General features: G+C 37.8%; 2 protein-coding genes across 5 annotated transcripts in view; one reads left to right on the top strand and one right to left on the bottom strand.

Moving 5' to 3' along the window:
• The window catches only part of PALMD (palmdelphin), a 78,704-nt gene extending 65,263 nt beyond the window's left edge, over nt 1-13,441 (top strand). For all 4 annotated transcript variants that reach the window (XM_087960619.1, XM_087960621.1, XM_087960620.1 and 1 more), the window contains 5 exons: nt 650-764; nt 3,045-3,078; nt 3,163-3,276; nt 6,028-7,086; nt 12,231-13,441. In XM_087960619.1, coding sequence (XP_087816745.1) covers nt 650-764; nt 3,045-3,078; nt 3,163-3,276; nt 6,028-7,086; nt 12,231-12,274 — 1,366 coding nt within the window. In that variant the 3' untranslated portion in view covers nt 12,275-13,441. The remainder of the gene's footprint in view (nt 1-649; nt 765-3,044; nt 3,079-3,162; nt 3,277-6,027; nt 7,087-12,230) is intronic.
• A 705-nt stretch (nt 13,442-14,146) lies between these two features.
• Nucleotides 14,147-18,874, bottom strand: part of FRRS1 (ferric chelate reductase 1) — a 32,518-nt gene continuing 27,790 nt past the window's right edge. Inside the window, exons 13-16 of the mRNA XM_026674089.2 lie at nt 18,542-18,600; nt 16,965-17,105; nt 15,613-15,674; nt 14,147-15,218 (exon numbers count right to left, since the gene is read on the bottom strand). Of these exons, the coding sequence (XP_026529874.1) occupies nt 15,126-15,218; nt 15,613-15,674; nt 16,965-17,105; nt 18,542-18,600 (355 nt within the window). The 3' untranslated portion in view covers nt 14,147-15,125. The remainder of the gene's footprint in view (nt 15,219-15,612; nt 15,675-16,964; nt 17,106-18,541; nt 18,601-18,874) is intronic.

The raw sequence follows: 18,874 nt of genomic DNA, 5'->3' as shown, positions 1-18,874 counted from the left end.
CTGTAATACCGGAAGTGATGAAACAGGCAAATTATTCGGCCTGCAAAGCCTGCAGAGGCTTTTTTCAAACCTCTGGGAGGTCAAAAGGCCTCAAACAGGCTGAAAATCAGCTGTGAGGCGCAGTGCAAGTAACAGGGGGCGGGGGGGTTGCGCGCACATGTGCAGGGGGCATGGGGGGCATGCATTGCCTTCTGGATGTTGGCATGCAAGCGTGAATGCCAGTGCACATACAATTTTTGGCACAGGAGCCCAAAAAGTTTTATAGAGTCAGCATATTGCCCCCAACAATATGGGTCCTCATTTTACCAACCTCAGAAAGATAGAAGGCTGAGTCAACCTTGAGCCGGTCAGGATTGAACTGCCCACAATTGGCAGAATTAACCTTTGTGGCACCATGGCTTCTCATATTGTATATGTACACATATTGTACACGGAAGCAGGCAATTAATTATCTTGGGACAATCCTAATTCTGGAACAGACTTTTTCAAATTGATATCCCCATCTGAGTTGGGAGTGCAGTTCCCACAGTTTCCAAACCTTCAAATTCTAGGAGTTGAACTCCAACAAGTGCCAAACTGAGAAAAATGGTTCTCTGTCATGTACTCATTACTGTTAATCTGTGGTCTATCTAATATCACATCTATGCAGGCTGGAGCAAGAAATTGAGGATCTTGAGAAAGAAGAATTGACAATCTCGATAAAAGAAAAAGCCATTTTGAAGAAGCTTAAATCTGTTGAAAGGACCACAGAAGACATTATAAAGGTCAGCATCTAATTTTAAAATCCTGTTGCCACTGATACAGTCAACTGATCTGTCAGATATAACAAATGAGCCTTAAGGTAGGCACGGGGATGAAAACAAGGAAATATTGAAGGCTACAATCTGACGCACAGCACTAGAAATTAATAATACCCAAAAACTTACAAAAGTGAAGCTCAGGATCAGATACTGTACACAAAGTAAATGTCAGGATCAATCCGGTTATATTATTACCAAGCCTTGCCAAATTTGTTCCACATCATAGAAAATTTTCTCTAAATTTCTATTTTAACCCTGTAGCAGCATATAATTGTACTTTGTGTTATGCGCCAAAGTATTATTACAACATGAAATGATTTGATATTAACTAATAACTGTATTTATATTACCTAAATGTCAAGGACATTCCCTTGCCCTCCCCAAACCCCAAAAGGAAGAAAAAGAATGATCCATATTTATTCATCCTTCAGACGAAGACGTCTGAACTTTGAAGCTTGCTCTGAAATAATTCTGCAGAGACATACTATGCAATTGCTACAGTTTGAAAAATGCTCCATTTTATTGAGACTATAGTAGTACTACAGATACATGGAGGGGAAATCTTGTGTTATTGGCTGGAAACGACAAACACATTTACCACTTGAAAGGTTTTTGTAATCATTTGAATACCCGAAATGTACAAAGGAAATGCTTGCTCCATTTTGGGAAGAGAGAAACTTTGATTTTTAGAGCCGAGCTGCATTTGTACAATACAGATAGTCCTCGACTTACAATCACAATTGAGCCCAACATTTCTGTGGCTAATTGGTTAAGTGAGTTTTGACCCATTTTACGACTTTTCTTGTCGCAGTTAGTAAGTGAATCGCTGCAGTCATTCACTTAGCAACACAGTGGTTGAGTGAACCTGGCTTCGCCCATTGGCTTTGCTTGTCAGATGGTCACATGATAACGAGGATGCTGCAGTGGTCATAAATGTGAAAAATTGTCGCGTCACTTTTTTCAGTGCCATTGTAACTCTGAGGACAGTCATTAAACAAACTGCTGTAAAGTCGAAGGCTCCCTGTAACAGCACAGCTCTGAGAAAGAAAGTGGGCTTTTTACTTCTTTGCTTCGTTGCCAATTTTTCTCCATACTTGTTTTTTTTCGCGATGATTCCCTTCTCCTTCCTTTTTCCCAACAACACACACAATAATGTAGGATAACACGAAGTTTGTGAACAATTTTTTAAAAAGGAGTAAAACAGTCCACATACTTGCTTGCAAGGCAGTGGTGGGGTTCAAAGATTTTTACCATCAGTTTGGTGGGCATGGCTTGGTGGGCGCACTTTGTGTGCGCGCACCAAATGTGCATTTTGTGCAGGTGTAGAGGCATTCCAATTCACCTCCTGCAAGCCTGCACTCTCCCTGTTGCTTCAGCGGCTGCCATGCCGCACTTTGCTGTGCCGCACAAGGCAGCTGCACTTCAAAAGCAGAGGATAAAGGCGAGTATGGGAGCCCAGGCGGGCAGGTGGGCCCGATAGCAGAGTGGTGGAGAGAACCAGTTTGGTCTCCACTGCTCATTGGCGCTACCGGCTCGGCAGAACCGGGCTGATCCGGTAGAATACCACCACTGCTGCAAGGACACAGGAAGTTTTCCTCTCCAAAAATATGGTGCCACTCACTTTTCAGCCTTCCTCCCCCTTCCTCAGTTCCTGTCAAAGCAGAGGTGGTATTCAGCAGGTTCTGACCAGTTCTGGAGAACTGGCAGTGGAAATTTTGAGTAGTTCGGAGAACCGGCAAATACCACCTCTGACTGGCCTCATCCCCATCTATTCTCTGCTTTTTGAGTCCCAGCTGATTGGCTGGGTCTTCTTTTGTTGCCCTGCACAGGAGAACAGAGCTGGAAAGCAGGTGAGTAGGGTGGGGAGGGAATGGGATTTTGCAGTATTTTTCCCCTGCCATGCCCACCAAGCCACACCCATCAAGCCACACCATGCCCACCAAACCACGTCCACAGAACCGGTAGTAAAAAAATTTGAATCCTACCACTGTGTCAAAGCATGACCCTTGGGCACCAAAATATTGCTCCTCCCTGTTTTATACAAATTAATTTTCAATCCCAATTACTTTTTAAGCTGAGATTTTATGCACATTTCCTGAAAAATGTGCCATGGGATATATTCCCGAGTCACCACATGGAATTGGTTATATCGGCTAACCTAAAAGAAAGTAATAAGCAACTGTATTGTAATTGTTTAAAATGATGGGAAACATCACAGCGTTCTTTGTTGCTTTTTTTTTTTAGTCTGTGAAAGTGGAAAGAGTAGAGACTACCGAAGGTATGTTTCTCTTAAGTATAATTCAAATTATTTTATACAAAAGCAGAAGTGATCTATGTATTAATTAACAATCCCTTTTTATAGAGCCAGCTGACTATATATATGCCAACATACCAGACCTTCCAAAACCTTTCAAACCTTCTGCACTTAAAAAGACAGGCCATCTGCAAACAGGTGATGAAGAAGAAAATCGAAAAGGTACAGATTAATAGTTGAATTCAAGGAAAAAAACCATATGTACGGTCTTACATTTTGAAAACAATCTAAGTGTCTAAAAATAGCACGCATGATTGTTGCTGGTGTGTCATTTTATAAGTTCATACGAAATTGCATACGACCAACATTTTCTAACTCGTGCCCTCTAGATGCATTCCATTCCATGTAATCACATGAACAGAAATTATGACTTGGGAGAGCTTAAATGGTTGAATTTCCACATGTGGATTCTGCTTCACAATGAAGCAAGTCCACATTTCCCAAAAATGTGTGTAATGTTAGAGATAACAGATAACAGATAATCAGAGTTGAAAGGGACCTTGTAGGTCATCTAGTCCAACCCCCCCGCCCAAGCGGGAGACCCTACACCATTTCTGACAGATGGGAGTCCACTCTCTTCTTGAAAGTCTCAAGTGATGGCGTTCCCACAACTTCCGAGGGCAAGCTGTTCTATTGGTTGATTGTTCTCACTCTCAGAAAGTTTCTCCTTATTTCCAGGTTAAATCTCTCCTTGTTCAGTTTCCATCCATTATTCCTTGTCTGGCCTACAGGCACTTTAGAAAATAGCTTGACCCCCCTCCTCTCTGTGGCAGCCCCTCAAATATTGGAAGACTGCTATCATGTCTCCCCTGGTCCTTCTCTTCACGAGACTAGCACATGCCCAGTTCCTGTAACCGTTCTTCATATGTTTTAGTCTCCAGTCCCCTAATCATCCTGGTTGCTCTTCTCTGTTCTTTTTCTAGAGTCTCAACAGAAATCTGACATTTATTCTTAGATCACTTATGATCAAGCTGGTGGTAACTTAGTTCTACTTTAGCAGCCTAAGCAAAAGAACAGGGATGAAACTAAGACATTTTGCATCAGTTTGTCTCCTCTCTTCAGCACAAAGATCTGTCATGAAAAGCATTAGGCTACAAAATTCTCTTTGGTTGTTTTTTTTGTGAGTGAAGTGGGGAAGGGGATTTTTTGTTGCTGTAGGAATGGCAGCAAATCAGGCCAAGGCAGATTTTTCTCTTCTTGCTTTTTAGCTTTCACACTGGAAGAAGTTAAAACAATGTCAGGCTGTTTTCCAGCCACTTCTGGGTGTTGATATCTGAATATGACTGTCTAGTCCTATATTATCTGCATTTGATTTTGCCCAGCCTGGTATCTTCCAGATATAGCACTTAGCAATAGCACTTAGTCTTATATACCGCTTCACAGTGCTTTACAGTTTACAGAGTCATCATATTGTCCCAACAACCTGGGACCTCATATGTTGGAGTATAACTTCTAGAAGACCAACCAGCATGAATTAAAATTCTGAGAGTTGTAATCCAGCACATCTAGAAGACATTCATTTGAGAAAATCAGGAATATACCAGCTAGTGATAGTTGCAGAAGCTTCAGTGTGAATCCAAGCTTTAGCTGGAGATGGGCCACCAAATTATTGGGTCTTGCAAAAAAAAAAAAAAAGGAAAAGCTTTCTATTTCCTGGCAATTGATGGATCACAAATGATTTATAGTATTGTGGATAAACAAATTTACTGGTAAATTTTTGGGGTGTTAACTTGCATAGATTTCTTTGCAAAGCTGACATTCTCATTGAAATTGCTTCCAAATTCACCCTACCTCCATCATTTAAAATGTGATCATCAATAACACAGAACTACAATGGGGAGGCAAGAACTGCAACTCCTCAGGGGAAGGAGTTTGACAAAAGCAAATAAGTCATATGTGTCATGTCATCATTGACAACATGAGATGAGATTGGTCATTTGTGAAATTCCAGGTTAAATCTCTCCTTGTTCAGTTATTGACATGTTTATATCATAATATACATGATGTCATCATGGCTTCTACCAGATGCCTGTATGTATAGGCTCAGTTTTATTACAATAAAATTGAGCCTATAAAAAGTCATATTGTATTTATACGGAGATTTCTGCAGTACAGCCAAAGCCATTTGCACCTTATTCTAATCTTTACTGGATAGTGGCCAGGTAAGAACAGCAGAGCAATTGTAGAAAAGATACTTTGAAAATGAGGAGGAAATTATGTTTACTTCCTCACTGCCCTCTTAGCTGAAATCAATTTTTGAATTAGAGCTAAATTGGACTTAAATAAAAAGGAGTTGGGTGACATCAACTGGAAGAAGCAGGTAGATTGGATGGAAGTGTTCAATCTTTCTCTAGTGTTGATGCCTCTCCACTTCCTAGCAGTTTTTGTCCCAATATACTGCAATTTACTTCCTGCTTCCTATATGGAGAAAAAGAATTGTAAGTGAAAAGCTAACTGGGGTAGGGGAAATTCCCCATGCACAAGACTTGAAATTATTCAGCCTCCTTGCTGGCACACAGATCTACTGCTATCTCTTATAAATTTTTCTTATAGATTTTTAAAGTTGTTTATTTGTAATGAAAATTTGTAATGCAAAAAAAAAAGGAGCCGTGGGGGACACTGTTGGCAACACAGAGCTTTCTCAGAGAGAGGCCATGATTAAGACACTGTGCAATCCTGAGCTGGATAGGGAATGGAGAAGAAATTCAGAGTAGCCATAGAGTCTCTCGGGATGTGTTTATACTTTTTGGTTAGAAAGTTATAGCTTTAGTCTGGCAACATTCTGTCCATTAGGTGTAAGCAAATCAAGAATTAAAGTGGATTGGATTTCTCTGTGTGTTCTCTGGGCTTGGACCTGACAATATCATTAGCTAATAATTACCTTTTAAAAGGTTGCTTGCTTCTTCCCCACAGCTTTGTTTGCTATGGAAATTAAAGTAAAAAAAGACACGAAGACTGGGGAGAGTACAGTTTTGTCAACAATCCCCCTTCCTTCAGAAGAATTTAAAGGAGCAGGAGTCAAAGTGTATGACGATGGCAGAAAGTCGGTCTATGCGGTGTGCGCCAATGGGAGCGTAAAGAATGATGACGTGGATGATCTTGCTCCAGTTGAAGTGGAGGATATCTTAAGACAAGCCACTGAGAAACAATCCAAGTCTCCCACTGAATATCATGAGCCGGTATATGCCAACCAGTTTTGCAGACCCAGAACGCCTCAAAAGGATAAATTCATCCAAGAAGCAAATGATGGAAAAGATAAAAACCAGAATAAGATCAGCCACCTTGACAATTTTTCTAGTGAACTTGTTGATAAGGATAAATGGCATGATGTTAAAAAAGATGGTCTAGATACTTCAAAGAGCTGCCAGCAGAATTCTCACTGTCCAGTTAGTCAACCATTAGGAAGGCCCTTACAGGTTAGTCCTCAAAATAAGCTAGTATCTTCTGCCCAAAGAGAAGCTATACAAGAAACTGCTCAGTCATATCAAAAGATGAAGGAGTACCAAGATCAAAAGATCAAAAACTCTTCTCCGGTAACACTAGAGAGTGAGGATAATTATAGCGTGGTCCAAGCTATGCCATGTTATGTGGATGATACAGAAGAACCGGTTACAATGATTTTCATGGGATACCAGCATGTGGATGATGAAGAACTGAATAAAAAAATCTGTGGGTATGATGGAATTATCCATGCGGAACTTGTTGTCATCAGCGATGACAGTGAAGATGAAGGGAAAAAAATCGAGACACCTCTTTATCATCCAGTGGGTCCTTATAGCCAGGTCTTTCAGCCATCCAATCAGACATGTGCAGGATCACAGACTAAAACTTCTGGAGACAACATAAACAAGCCACTTTACAGAAATTCCATGTCACTGAAAGAACAAGAAGAAAGTTTGAGCTGTTCTACCTTTAATGGTCAACTTGATGGCCATGTAGCAAGTGATGGAACAGAAGAACCTTCCTTAACAGGTAAAAAAATGGGCAAGTCAAAGCATTGCTGTACTCTTGTGTAACAGATTCATTACTCACATCACTCTCTTCCCCTTCTTGTTTTTCATTTTAATTCTGATTCATCTGCAACCTCTAACCAATTTCTTCCTGCTCTTCTAAATTCTAATCCACCCTTCCTCATGTATTGAATTCCCAGTTTCCATAGTCCCTTGCTGACATTTTCAGTGGTTGAGTTGAGTTGAACATACTAGATTGATTATACATCATAGAAAATGAAGTCCAATGCATCCGGAGGGCTGCAGATTGAGGAGACTTGTTTGAGGGCTTTATTTAATTTTTAATAACGTGCAGTCATAGCACTTTGAAGGATCTAAGTGATCAGAACAGAAAGTTTGTTTAATATTACTAAAATCAGATCAGAATAATAATGCAAATCAGATATTTTACTTTCTAATTTAAGCATGTTTTGAAAATAGTATTAAGAATTCTCACTGCACCTATGCAATATGTGGCAAATCAAATCAAATTGCAGTTTGGTGATTAAATAATAACCTTTCTTTCCATTTTTGGAATTTACTCATATGTCTTGCCTTAATCATTATTCGATAGTGCCTGTTTCATTTGATAGGACATAATGCAACTTTTAATATATAATTTTATCCTGTTTTAACAGAGAATGCCTATTTTAATAGCTAAAAATAACAGAAATCCATTTCTTTTATTAATCTCAGACTGTATATCTACCTTTAATAAAAACTGTTACATTTTCTAATCTTTTGCATGAAATCATCTCACTATTAATCTTTTGCATTCAAAATGTTTTTCAGATCATAATAGCCTTAAAATCAAGTGGTGTCAGAGTTCATATTTTTATTTTGCGTCCATGCAAACACAACTAATAGTAGCTTTCTTCGACAACCACAAAACAGATAGCACAATCTACATACAATCAAGCCTTTTGTTCATGCAAGCCTATATTTGGTCTAAGATAAAATGTTTGCTTTTCATCTAAGATGCTCTAAATTGGTCTTTTAATCCTATTTAGTGGACAAAGCAAAGAAAGGATGCCCTATCTTCCCTTCGTTCATTATTGTTTAAGTACTGAACAGGAAATGATGTTGAGAAATAAAAGCATAGCTAGAATGTCTTCTTTGGCAAATGTCTAGCGATCCCAACTGCTGATACAGATCTCAGGCTTATGACATGGTGGGAATAGAAAGAGAAGTGCAAGGGAAAGCAATAAGCTGAAGTTTCTTTCATTGGTCAGCAAAAAAAAGTACATTTGGTAGCAATAAACCACATATGCTCTATATAATTCTTGCACTTTCAAGAAGAATTTTATGGAAGAAAAAGTTACGTTGATAAAATAGTACAAGTTCTTGCCTCATTCAGTGCTTGGAGATTGCAGCCATCTCTTTGCAGACAAGATTCATACACAAACACACACACACACACACGCTTTAGAAAAATATATTTTGAGAAATGAAGGCCAAATCTTTCCTGTTTTATAACAATCATATCCCAATTAATGTGCCTTGGAGTTTAGAATAGATATGAAGACTAGAAAGCTTTCCAGAAGTCCAACTGATTCTTGTTTCTAGTTTGCAAATCTCTCAAAAGATGATATTAATATTTAAAGCCTCTTTACTCTCTCTCAGTAGAAGCACTGAATCCTGCCTTGTGGACTTAGACCAGGAGTATCAAACTTTATTTCATTCAGGGCCGCATCAGGGTTGTGTTTGACCTTGGGAGAGGGCATGGCCAGCTCAACGCCACTTGTGTTGGGCTCCTGTGGTGGCCCGAGTGTTCTACCAGTGAAAATGGGCTCCCAAGGTCCATTTTGAGCTCCAACAGCCTCCTGCAACCCTCTGCCAGTGAAAACAGAACTCGTGAGGGCCTCCCGCAGCCCTTGCAAGCTCCATTTTCTCTGGCAGGGGTACCACGGGCCGGTCCTTCACTGTTTCCCGAGTGGCCCCACAGGCCAGATCTAAGCACCCCATACATCTGGCCCCCGGGCCTCGAGTTTGACACTCCTGACTTAGACCAATGGCTATAGAAAGGCACTCTGTTTCCTGCAGAACAAACAGTGGAAGTGTTGTTGCAACATAGGCAGCAAGTAGATCATAAGCTTTCACAATACTGTAGTATAATCCAGTTAGCATACCATTTGGGCCAGGGTATACCTCAACTTGGACTGTCCCTGAAGGTGCTGCATTGTTGATTATAATTCTTTTTACCTGGAAGCTGTCAGAGAAGTTTGGAAGTGGACATTCTAGGACCAATTCCTAACTCTCATTATCTCAGAGTTATTCACAGCAGGCAGACCAGCAGAGTTCCCAAAACATTGGTCCAATGTGGCATTCCTTCTCAGTTTGACTCACAGAGCTTGACAGTAGCCTGCAATTTATAGCTTGATAACACATGTTAAAATGCCAGTTCAATAGTAGCAGACTGATACGGTATAGGAGAGAGAGCAATGCCCACTTATTAAAAGAACAGTTGGTATATTCTTATACACGCCTCACATTCTTGAGTGATGAGAGAGTGCAAAGTTAATTGGCTGTCCAAGTTTGGTTTCCTTTGGGTGGGGGAAAAAAATATTGGAGATCTAAATGTTTGAGATGAATATAGTGAAGCCCAAAGGGACATATCTACAAGGAGACAATGTCCTGCGTGATATTTATTAATCAAATTTATACACCACCCACTTCATCTAAGTGATTCTGGGTGGTTTACAAAGAACATTGTAAACTAATAACGCATAGTTAAGAATGAAATTAAAAATGAAGCTAAGATTTACAAATTAAAAGTAAAAAAAAAAAGAGTTCAGAAGTTAAAGCTAAAAGGGGTTAGAGCTTCAACAGGGTTTTCATAAGTAAAACTTGACTTGGCTGCTTTAAATAGGTGGGTACTGGATTAAACCATCTTGATGATGGAGCCGAAGGGAAAGCAGATTTATCCCCCTCAAAATCATTGAAGAAGATACTTTATTGCATGATTATCCTGAGTATTCTTGGAATTGCCCTGCAGGGCAATCTAGCAGCAGTTTTGGTGATTGCTGAGAGATTCAAGAGATAAAAAAAGGAAATACCTCTTCATACAGTGTAAAAATTTAACTGCAACTGAATTGCCATCCATTTTCAGAGGCCATATGAGAACACAGCCAATTCTCATTCAGCTCCGTAGGCTTTGAAAATCAAGTGATAAATAGGCATGCTTTCAAGAATAGTTGTCAAGTGTTGAATGCTGGCATGTCACCCAAAATGTTGTGTTGTGTGTCCCCTTTAACACACAGGGCCATAGGTTAGCCATCACAGGTCTAGGACTTAAGTCTGTGAGGAATGGTATAAGAACTGATGACAACTGATGATGATGATAAGAACTTGATGTATTTCTTTGAATCCATGGTTATGGACCTCCCAAGTATTGAAGGGTAGTGTCTATAAAACATTTCTAAGTTGCAATTGCTAGCTTTTTGTTTTTCCTCCTTAACATATGGAATGCTGTTTTAATGCTGTTAAAACAACCCAACATATAATGAGTAGCCCAATTTTGTCCATAAGGAATATATTGTGCATGCTTTGCTAATGAACTTAGTCAGTGCTTTCTCTTTATCCACAATTTCTTTAATGTTACAGAGGCATTGCCCTACCCGTCATTCTCAGTATGGAACTGAAATAAGCACATCAGCTGTAGACAGACCCACATAATATTTGCTATCTACTATTGAAGCAATTCGATTGCCCTTGACTTGGTCCCCTCCTCCATAGTTTTCCCACACATTGTCCCTCTGCCATAACACTTACTGAATAATCAGAGAACGCAGGGAAATGAGTAATTTTCCAAAACAATCTCATAATTATACTGCTTGTTCTAAAAGGAAAACAAAGCCAGGAAGAATAAGGTAGCAACGTACAAAGGGTTGTTTGTGAAGTGAGTAACGTTCTTTTCTTGGAATATTTTCAGCAAAATTCCTTTGTCTAAAACCACTGAAATCAATGGCAGTCTTTTTAATGGAAAAGATAAAATAGTTTTCTTTGTAGAAAACCAAAGCCTAAAAGGCACTAAAGAATAAAATAAAATATAGGGCGCACTAAAACCCAATGTATAAGAAAGGATGTAAGCAACTGTAGACTGGAAGAAAGCCTCTTCACTTTATAATTGTTTCACATCTTGATGAGGTAGAAATGATGGGCCTCAACATTCATATTAACAAAGTTGTCTTAAAAAATATAATACAGATTTCAGACCAGCCAGGCGTCTAGATGAAATGTGAATCACTAAATGATTCATGGCAGTATTTTTCAAACTTGGCAACTTTAAAATGTGTGAACTTTAACTCCCAGAATTCGTTAGCCAACATACTGGTAGTCCTCAATTTACAACAGTTCATTTAGTAAAGTTACAATGGCACTGAAAAAAAAAGTTGACTTATGTATATGTTTCAGCTTTAGACCATTGCAGCATTCCCCACAGTCACATGATCAAAATTAAGATGCTTGGTAATTGGCTTATTTGCAGTGTCCCAGGGTCATGTGATCATCTTTTGCAATCTTCTAACAAGCAAAGTCAATGGGGAAACCAGATGCACTTAACATCTGTGTTACTAACTTAACAACTGCAAAATTTCACTTAACAACTGTGGCAAGAAATGGAGCAACATTCACTTAACTATCTTGCTTAGGAATGGAAATTTGGGGCTCGGTTGTAGTTATAAGTTGAGGAGTACCTGTATTTCTAAACTTACAGTGACTTGTAAGCCTGCAAAAGTGGACAGATGTTTTAGAAAGGTAAATACCATAGGAAAACTTGATTCTATTTTAGATTAGTGCAAGTGAACAAACTAACCCTTACATTGGTATTATATTCATTACGGACAGAAGTCTAGACTTGTAATGAAAAGCCAAATTATTTAGGTAAATATGGAACGCAGATTCAGCTGTCACTATAAGTTTGAAAATCATCCATTCTTTATTTCTCATGTGGCTATGCTGTAACTTGACAGTACATTTATTAATTTCTGGTCTTCTTTTATACTAACTTAACAGTACTTTCTGGGACTAATCTTGTGAGGTAAGTATACACTCTCTGACTAATTAATACTATAATTTTACAATATCATATCAATATATAATATTTTACTTTTGCTTTTTTTTTTACAGCTCTGAGAATGAGAATGGCAAAACTGGGGAAAAAGGTGATTTAAACAGCTGCAGTGATATAATGCTAAAAGTCTGGCAGTTTAACAAAAGCAAAAGAATAATTTTCTATGTTTTGGACCTGGGTAGCTTTTACTTACTCAACTATACATCCATAAGAATAATGGCACTTTACAGGAAAATGAATGTTTTCCAGTCCTGATATATGGATACTCTGATCCATAAATGAATATTGTTAAAACAGTGTGTTCCTCAAGGAATTATTAGTGGCATTTGTTAGGAATTTGTCAGCCTTGTTGTATTTTATAAGAGCTGAAGGGTCATTGTCATGAATACAAATGCATCTCGTTTTGTTGAAGGAGTCTTCTCAATCTTCTTCTCTGACTACACCTAAACATGAATATAGGATACATGCTGACTTTCCAATTACTAAACTCTATTCCATTTCAGCAGTGGTTTTCAAACTTGACACAAGCATTCTCCATGTGTGTTTGATATTGGAAGCTGATGACCTCCAGCATAGCCAGCAGAAGCTATGTCATTTACCAACAGTTCACTTGTAAAGAATAAGAGCTTTATTATGGCTGGTGGATAAAGCCATTAAAGTACCCCTAATATTATCAATAGTAATGTATCCTGGAGAGGCAGCCATCTCATTTTCCTTTGAACATTGGAAAATGCCCCATTGTTTGGGAAATGTGGGCCACTCTACCCATGTCATTTGCTTGCTATATTCCTATCTGTGTTTATTGCTCATCTTTGGAATTTAGCCAGTAAGGCATCCTTGTCCAATAGTTCATTTCCTCTAGCCCTCTGATAAAAAGTTTGCTTTTGAGCTGGAATGTACATACCTCTCTCCCAGTTTAGTTACCAAATCTTGCATTTATCATCAAAGTATCTCAATACTTAGACACTTGCCATTACTCAGAAACTGGGTTATAAAAATCACACTGGCCATCGGTATCTGCTTCTGAATGCAGCTTGGCCCAGAAATCAAAATGTTCTATTATGATATATGCAAGGCTTTCTTGTTTGGTTGAGTCTGTATGTTTGGATACAGTATTTCATATTTGTGTTCTGAAAAATATTCAGTGTAATTCAGATGTTTTGTTAATATTATGCATTTTCCAAATGTATTTCTCTTGGAAAGTTTAGACTACTGTGGACAACTTCAACATGACAAGCTATGGCTATAAACCTGATCAATAGCACCACACAGTGTCTCAATTGTGGAAATGTTATTTTGGTGTATTTAAGAGTCCAATCTAAAAATACTTCAGAAGGCACTATGCATGTTTCCTAGGAATGAAAGAGGCCAGTGAAAAGGCCAAAATGGAATTAAAATGCACTTATCCTGTGGGAAATATATGAACAATACATTATACACGAGACTATGAAGCTATCTTCTTCCCCAAAAGAAAACTTGGTCAAAGCCTATTTAAAATACACTGCTACAGATGATATTTTCTATGTTGCTTATATATTTGTGATGAAAAATATGAGGATGAAAATAATTTTCTTTTTCCATAATCTACCTATTCTGACTTCTAGTTGTGTACACAGGAGTATATTGCAAATCATTCACAAGACTGCTTATAATTTTCTAATGGAAGCTGTTATCACCTTACTAATAATTTCCGATCTAAAAGCAAGATTGGAACCAGCAGTATTTTAAAATAACTACAAGGGTCTTAGACGGAATTTTGTGTCTTAAAAGAACTAGCAAGTTTTTCTTCTCATTTCTAGACATCACAATTCTCACAGATTTATTATTTTAATGTTATCTTTATTAAGTTTTCAGACACTGATTCATAGGTGATGGGTACAGTTGCTGCCTAGAGAAAAATATCTAGCAAAATTACATTACATAAATACTACGTCATAGAAATTTAAGAAGATATGACACTCTACTTAACATAATAGGTGAACAAACTCTCTAATGGAAAATATATTTGCAGCGAATACGGTAGTAATATGACTAGCAGCTATATATTTCGTTCAACGCTGCTTAGAAGTTATAAAGAAATTCCCTTCAAAAACAGACAAGAATTTCATAAAATTAAAAATATTAAATCTTTGGTGTGCAATATACATCTATAAAACTACAGTGTTGCTGGTCACGGACATCATTTTTATGGAGCATACTAATGGAAACAGTCTAACACCAAGGAGACTGAGCTGAAAGATTTTCCTGAAGCCTCTTTAGGATCAGGGTCATACATTCAACATACATACATTCAACTTCTTCTCTAGAGGTTCTTCTAACCCTGTAGAACACATACACAGGTCTGTAACAGAAGGGTCACCAATGGATGAATACAATTAGAGATCATCCTAACTTTAGAAACAATATGCTAGGCATTATTCATTAAATACATGCTAAAGAGGACAATCTGTATAGTACCTAGTTATTTTCAAGAGAAAGAGGTAGTCTACAAACATATTCAAGTGTTTAGAAGTGTCAAGAAACAACAATGTTCAAACAATTGTCATCACTCTTGGAATAATATGTGTTATTGCACATCTCAATCAATCTAAAAATCAGTAATAAATACTTCCAAAGAGTGTTCTCCTCATACAAATATCTTGAATTCAAAAAAATTCCAGGTAAAGGAGCTTCTTCTAAAAATGTCTGTACTTGGAGATGGGCTTCATAATACTGAAATAGTGATTATTTGTGTGTGGGAGGGAAGACAAAATGTAGGAAACACGAGACACATGCAGCAGCATCTTTGGGGCAGATTCTTATCAAGACCAAGAAAGTTTGCTCTTCAATGGCTGTGTGGTGAAGAGTTGTTCTCACATCTTGGAGATAAGTTTCGTTGACAGATATGAAATCTAGTAAGAAGTTATTTTGAACTGTAATGACAAAGTCTTTAGTCACGGCTTTTTGAGGAATCATACTTGCACAACTGCTGTTATGAAGGTGACAAGAAATGCTATGTTGCCACAAATGTAGATGAACAGCATTGCTTTTTTAAATGTATGGCCCTGGGGGAAGAAAAGGGGGAAAAGAAAATTTGTTTACTCATTTATGAAATGATTAAACCACATCAGAAAAAGGCATGTCTATAATTATTCTTGATGGTAGTGGTAGAAATGAAAGAGAGTATTAGAAAGTTAATCTGTGAAAAACAATACTAGCATTTCAAGGATGATAAAATTAACAGGATCATCTGTTAATGAAAAATCATCTGAAAATGAAAAATACTAGCCGAGACATGACCCCCAGAGAGGCTTCTCTTTCCTAAGGAGAAAAAGAAGTATTCATATGCTCTAACCCTATTGTCATAAAATAATATAGATCTTAGAAGGTGTTTCATGTTAAAACCAAGTAAGTTTGTCTTTCCATTCTCTTCACCATCTGACAAAGCGCTACGCTTACCTGGGCTTCTGCAGAAGATATGGATTGCAATATTTGTACCCTGTCATCCTCCAACACCTCAACTGTAAAAGAGAAGTATAATTAAAGCTATTCTGCAGGAAAGCTTTCTTCCGTTCACTCACATACATACTATCACCTTAAATCAGTGTTTCTCAACCATGGCAACTTTAAGATGTATGGAGTTCAATTCTCGGAATTCCCCAGACAAAATAAAAGAAATACTTTATCCAAAAAGATAATATTGTACATACAAACCATACAACATACTAGGTTCACTGTAATACGACCACTCATCCATTCACAGTACAATAAAGATCTATTTAATAGGATATGTTTGAAATTCATTATGTTTGTTTTTTTTCCCCTTAAAATGTGTTGCCTTTTAAGTTTCACATTGGATGGCCCCCAGGAGGTCAAACATAGGCCTTTAGAGACAAATATAATTACAATTCTGCCTTTTTTTCTATATAGCTCTTTGTTCCAATTTGCAATAACTGCCCCCCTCAAAGGCATCTGGGGGGGGGGGGGAAATCCTTCCTGCCATTTGTTGCATTACAAAAATAAAATACTGGCCATAATGGCTGTGGATGGCTTCATCTGAAAAATGGCACAGTGTCTCATGTATAAGTCTCTATATGTACACGTATACACACAGAGATATTATTAAGTGTGGCTAGAGGAGAAAGAATACTCGTCCACTTAAATGCTACTTAAAACCTGCCCTTTCACAGCAAGTCAGTGAAAGGCATTTTTATTGGCATTCTCAGCACAGTGCTATTTTCTGTACAGTAACTAGCTGTCCAAATGACACAGCATTATAGTTTTCTAGCAGGAGAGGTGAATTGGGATTTCTCTTTCACCTCCTCACCTGAAAATACTATTTGGATTCCAAAATGCTATTTTTCTCTGTTAACAGAAGCCAAACAATGAAATTCTCTTGGTCTATCTGAACAGCAACAAGACAAAATGGTGGAATTCCCTCCCTGAAGTTTTACATCATGATTATTATGTTTTGTGGCATCGCAGGTTTCTAATCTAAGAACAGATTTTTGTTCATATGCAGTTTTGCACAGCAAAACCTCACCTCGCTAAAATTAACAATTCAGTACTTTAAGAAACAGTAAATATAAATCTTTGTGTAACAAGGCAACCAAACTCAATGATTAAAATATTGAGCTGCCTATTGTTTCTGTGACTTGTATAGGAATGTGTCACAGGAAAAAGTGTACGAAGTAATCACAAATAGCAAAAGCCAAGATCTTCCAGAAAGCCACCCCTGCCCTGCCAAAACAAAAAACAAAAAAAACCCAGAAAAATTGTTCTTTTGTAATTTGATTATTCTCCATGCAAACCTTTGCGGATGAGGCAGTAGCCGTGTAACTCCAGAAGCACATCAATCCCAACATGCCAAGCTACAAATCCAATCATTACGTAAGTATCCCATGGAGGAAGGTCGAGAGCTGGCAAGTCCATTCCCAGGAATATTGTTACCACTAGTTAAGAACAAGACCAAATTTAGATTCCTTTCTGAGGCATTCAAAAAGTACTGTGCACCAAAACATTCATTCAAATCTTTTGTAGAGATGGAATTAGGGAGCATTGGGGCATGCTTGTTTCCCTGGGGGAACTTTATTTTTTTTCTTTATTTTTTTTCTATTTTTTATTGGTTTTTTTAATAAATTTTATTGGTTTTTAAAAACAAACATAAACAAAACATAAAAACATCAAGCCATCTTCCATATGTGTACATACAGTGTGCCGGTTGGTTTACAAATTGTTTTGTGCTTCCATTTCTTAGTCTTCAGTTACAATTACATTGCATATAATCTTGTATTTTCAATCAAAAATTAAATACCTTAGTATCATTAATCAATCATTTGACTATACTTTTAATCATTCATGTTTTACAAGATAATCATAATTTACTTAGTTTGTTTTATAACAGTTCATATTATCATCCCAAATCTATCCTAAAATCATTTTGTAGATATAATAAGAAGTACATCTTTGTATATTTATTATTTTCTAAGAGTCTACATATTTCATTACTGTATTTTATTGTCTAACCATTGATAGAATAGATCCCAAATTTTATAAAATTGTTTATCGTCTTGTTCTCTAATTTCAAATGTCAATCTCATTTCAGCACATTCCAATATTTTCTTAATGATTTCCTCCTGTGATGGTGTTTTCTCATTTTTCCAGTTTTTATCAAATACAATCCTAGCCGCTGTTAATAGCTGGGGGAACTTTACATCCTCTCCACTTCAATAGGCGAGTGCTGCAGAGCCTTTAAATCAGAGAATCCCAACATTTTTTTACCATCTACTCCACATAAAATCTTGGGAGCGTTTGTGGGCATTCTCACAAAACTGGCTCCCACCATCCCATTTACCAGGATGACTCGGCTTCTTTGGCTTCTCTCTTTGTTTGAAGCATTTGGGCAGATTTATTTCTGTGAGCTGAACCCTAATTTCTGCTCAGACACTGAGTTCCAGTCCTCTGCTGTTTTTATTTTCTGAGAATATCTTTAAAGTATATGTGAGGCCCAGAATCACTGCAGTAAATAAAGATTATACCAGGCAGCTTTATTTTGCAGGCTGCTAGCTTCCCATTCTTTAAATAATCTAAATGCACTACTGTACTAGACGGAACTTTTATAGATGTAGTTGGATTATAACCAGAAGAGCGAAATCCCACATGCCACAGTAGCATTTTGCAAACCGGTGCCTACTAGATATGTTAAATGCAACTCCCTGAATTCTGAGATTATGCTGAATGGAGAATAGTCAGAGAGTGGTCCAACACATCTGGAAAGCAACAGACTGCATTAGAGGAATTTCAAGCAGTCAGCAGAGAGCAGAAAAGTGGCTTTTTCCTCTTATGTGACATGCAGTTGTACACGGAAGAGTTAAAATAGGAAACTCACCGGCTAATATTCTAGCAGTTGTGCCAGCACTCCAATGTAACCAGTTGAAAATCTGCCTTCTGTCCCCAGAAAGGAAAGAAGAAGTCATTTCTTATTTCAAGGAAAGGAAAGGAAAGGAAAGGAAAGGAAAGGAAAGGAAAGGAAAGGAAAGGAAAGGAAAGGAAAGGAAAGAAAGGAAAGGAAAGGAAAGGAAAGGAAAGGAAAGGAAAGGAAGGAAAGGAAAGGAAAGGGAAGGAGGGAAAGGGAAAGGGAAAGGGAAAGGGAAAGGAAAGGGAAAGGAAAGGGAAAGGAAAGGAAAAGGAAAGGAAAGGAAAGGAAAGGAAAGGAAAGGAA

Source organism: Notechis scutatus, chromosome 3, assembly GCF_049901735.1.
Source record: "Notechis scutatus isolate UNSWTSFEM ecotype Mainland chromosome 3, rNotScu1.2, whole genome shotgun sequence".
Taxonomy (NCBI): Eukaryota; Metazoa; Chordata; class Lepidosauria; order Squamata; family Elapidae; genus Notechis; species Notechis scutatus.
The sequence above is the reverse complement of the archived record's forward strand: the minus strand, read 5'-3'. Positions and strand labels throughout refer to the sequence as shown.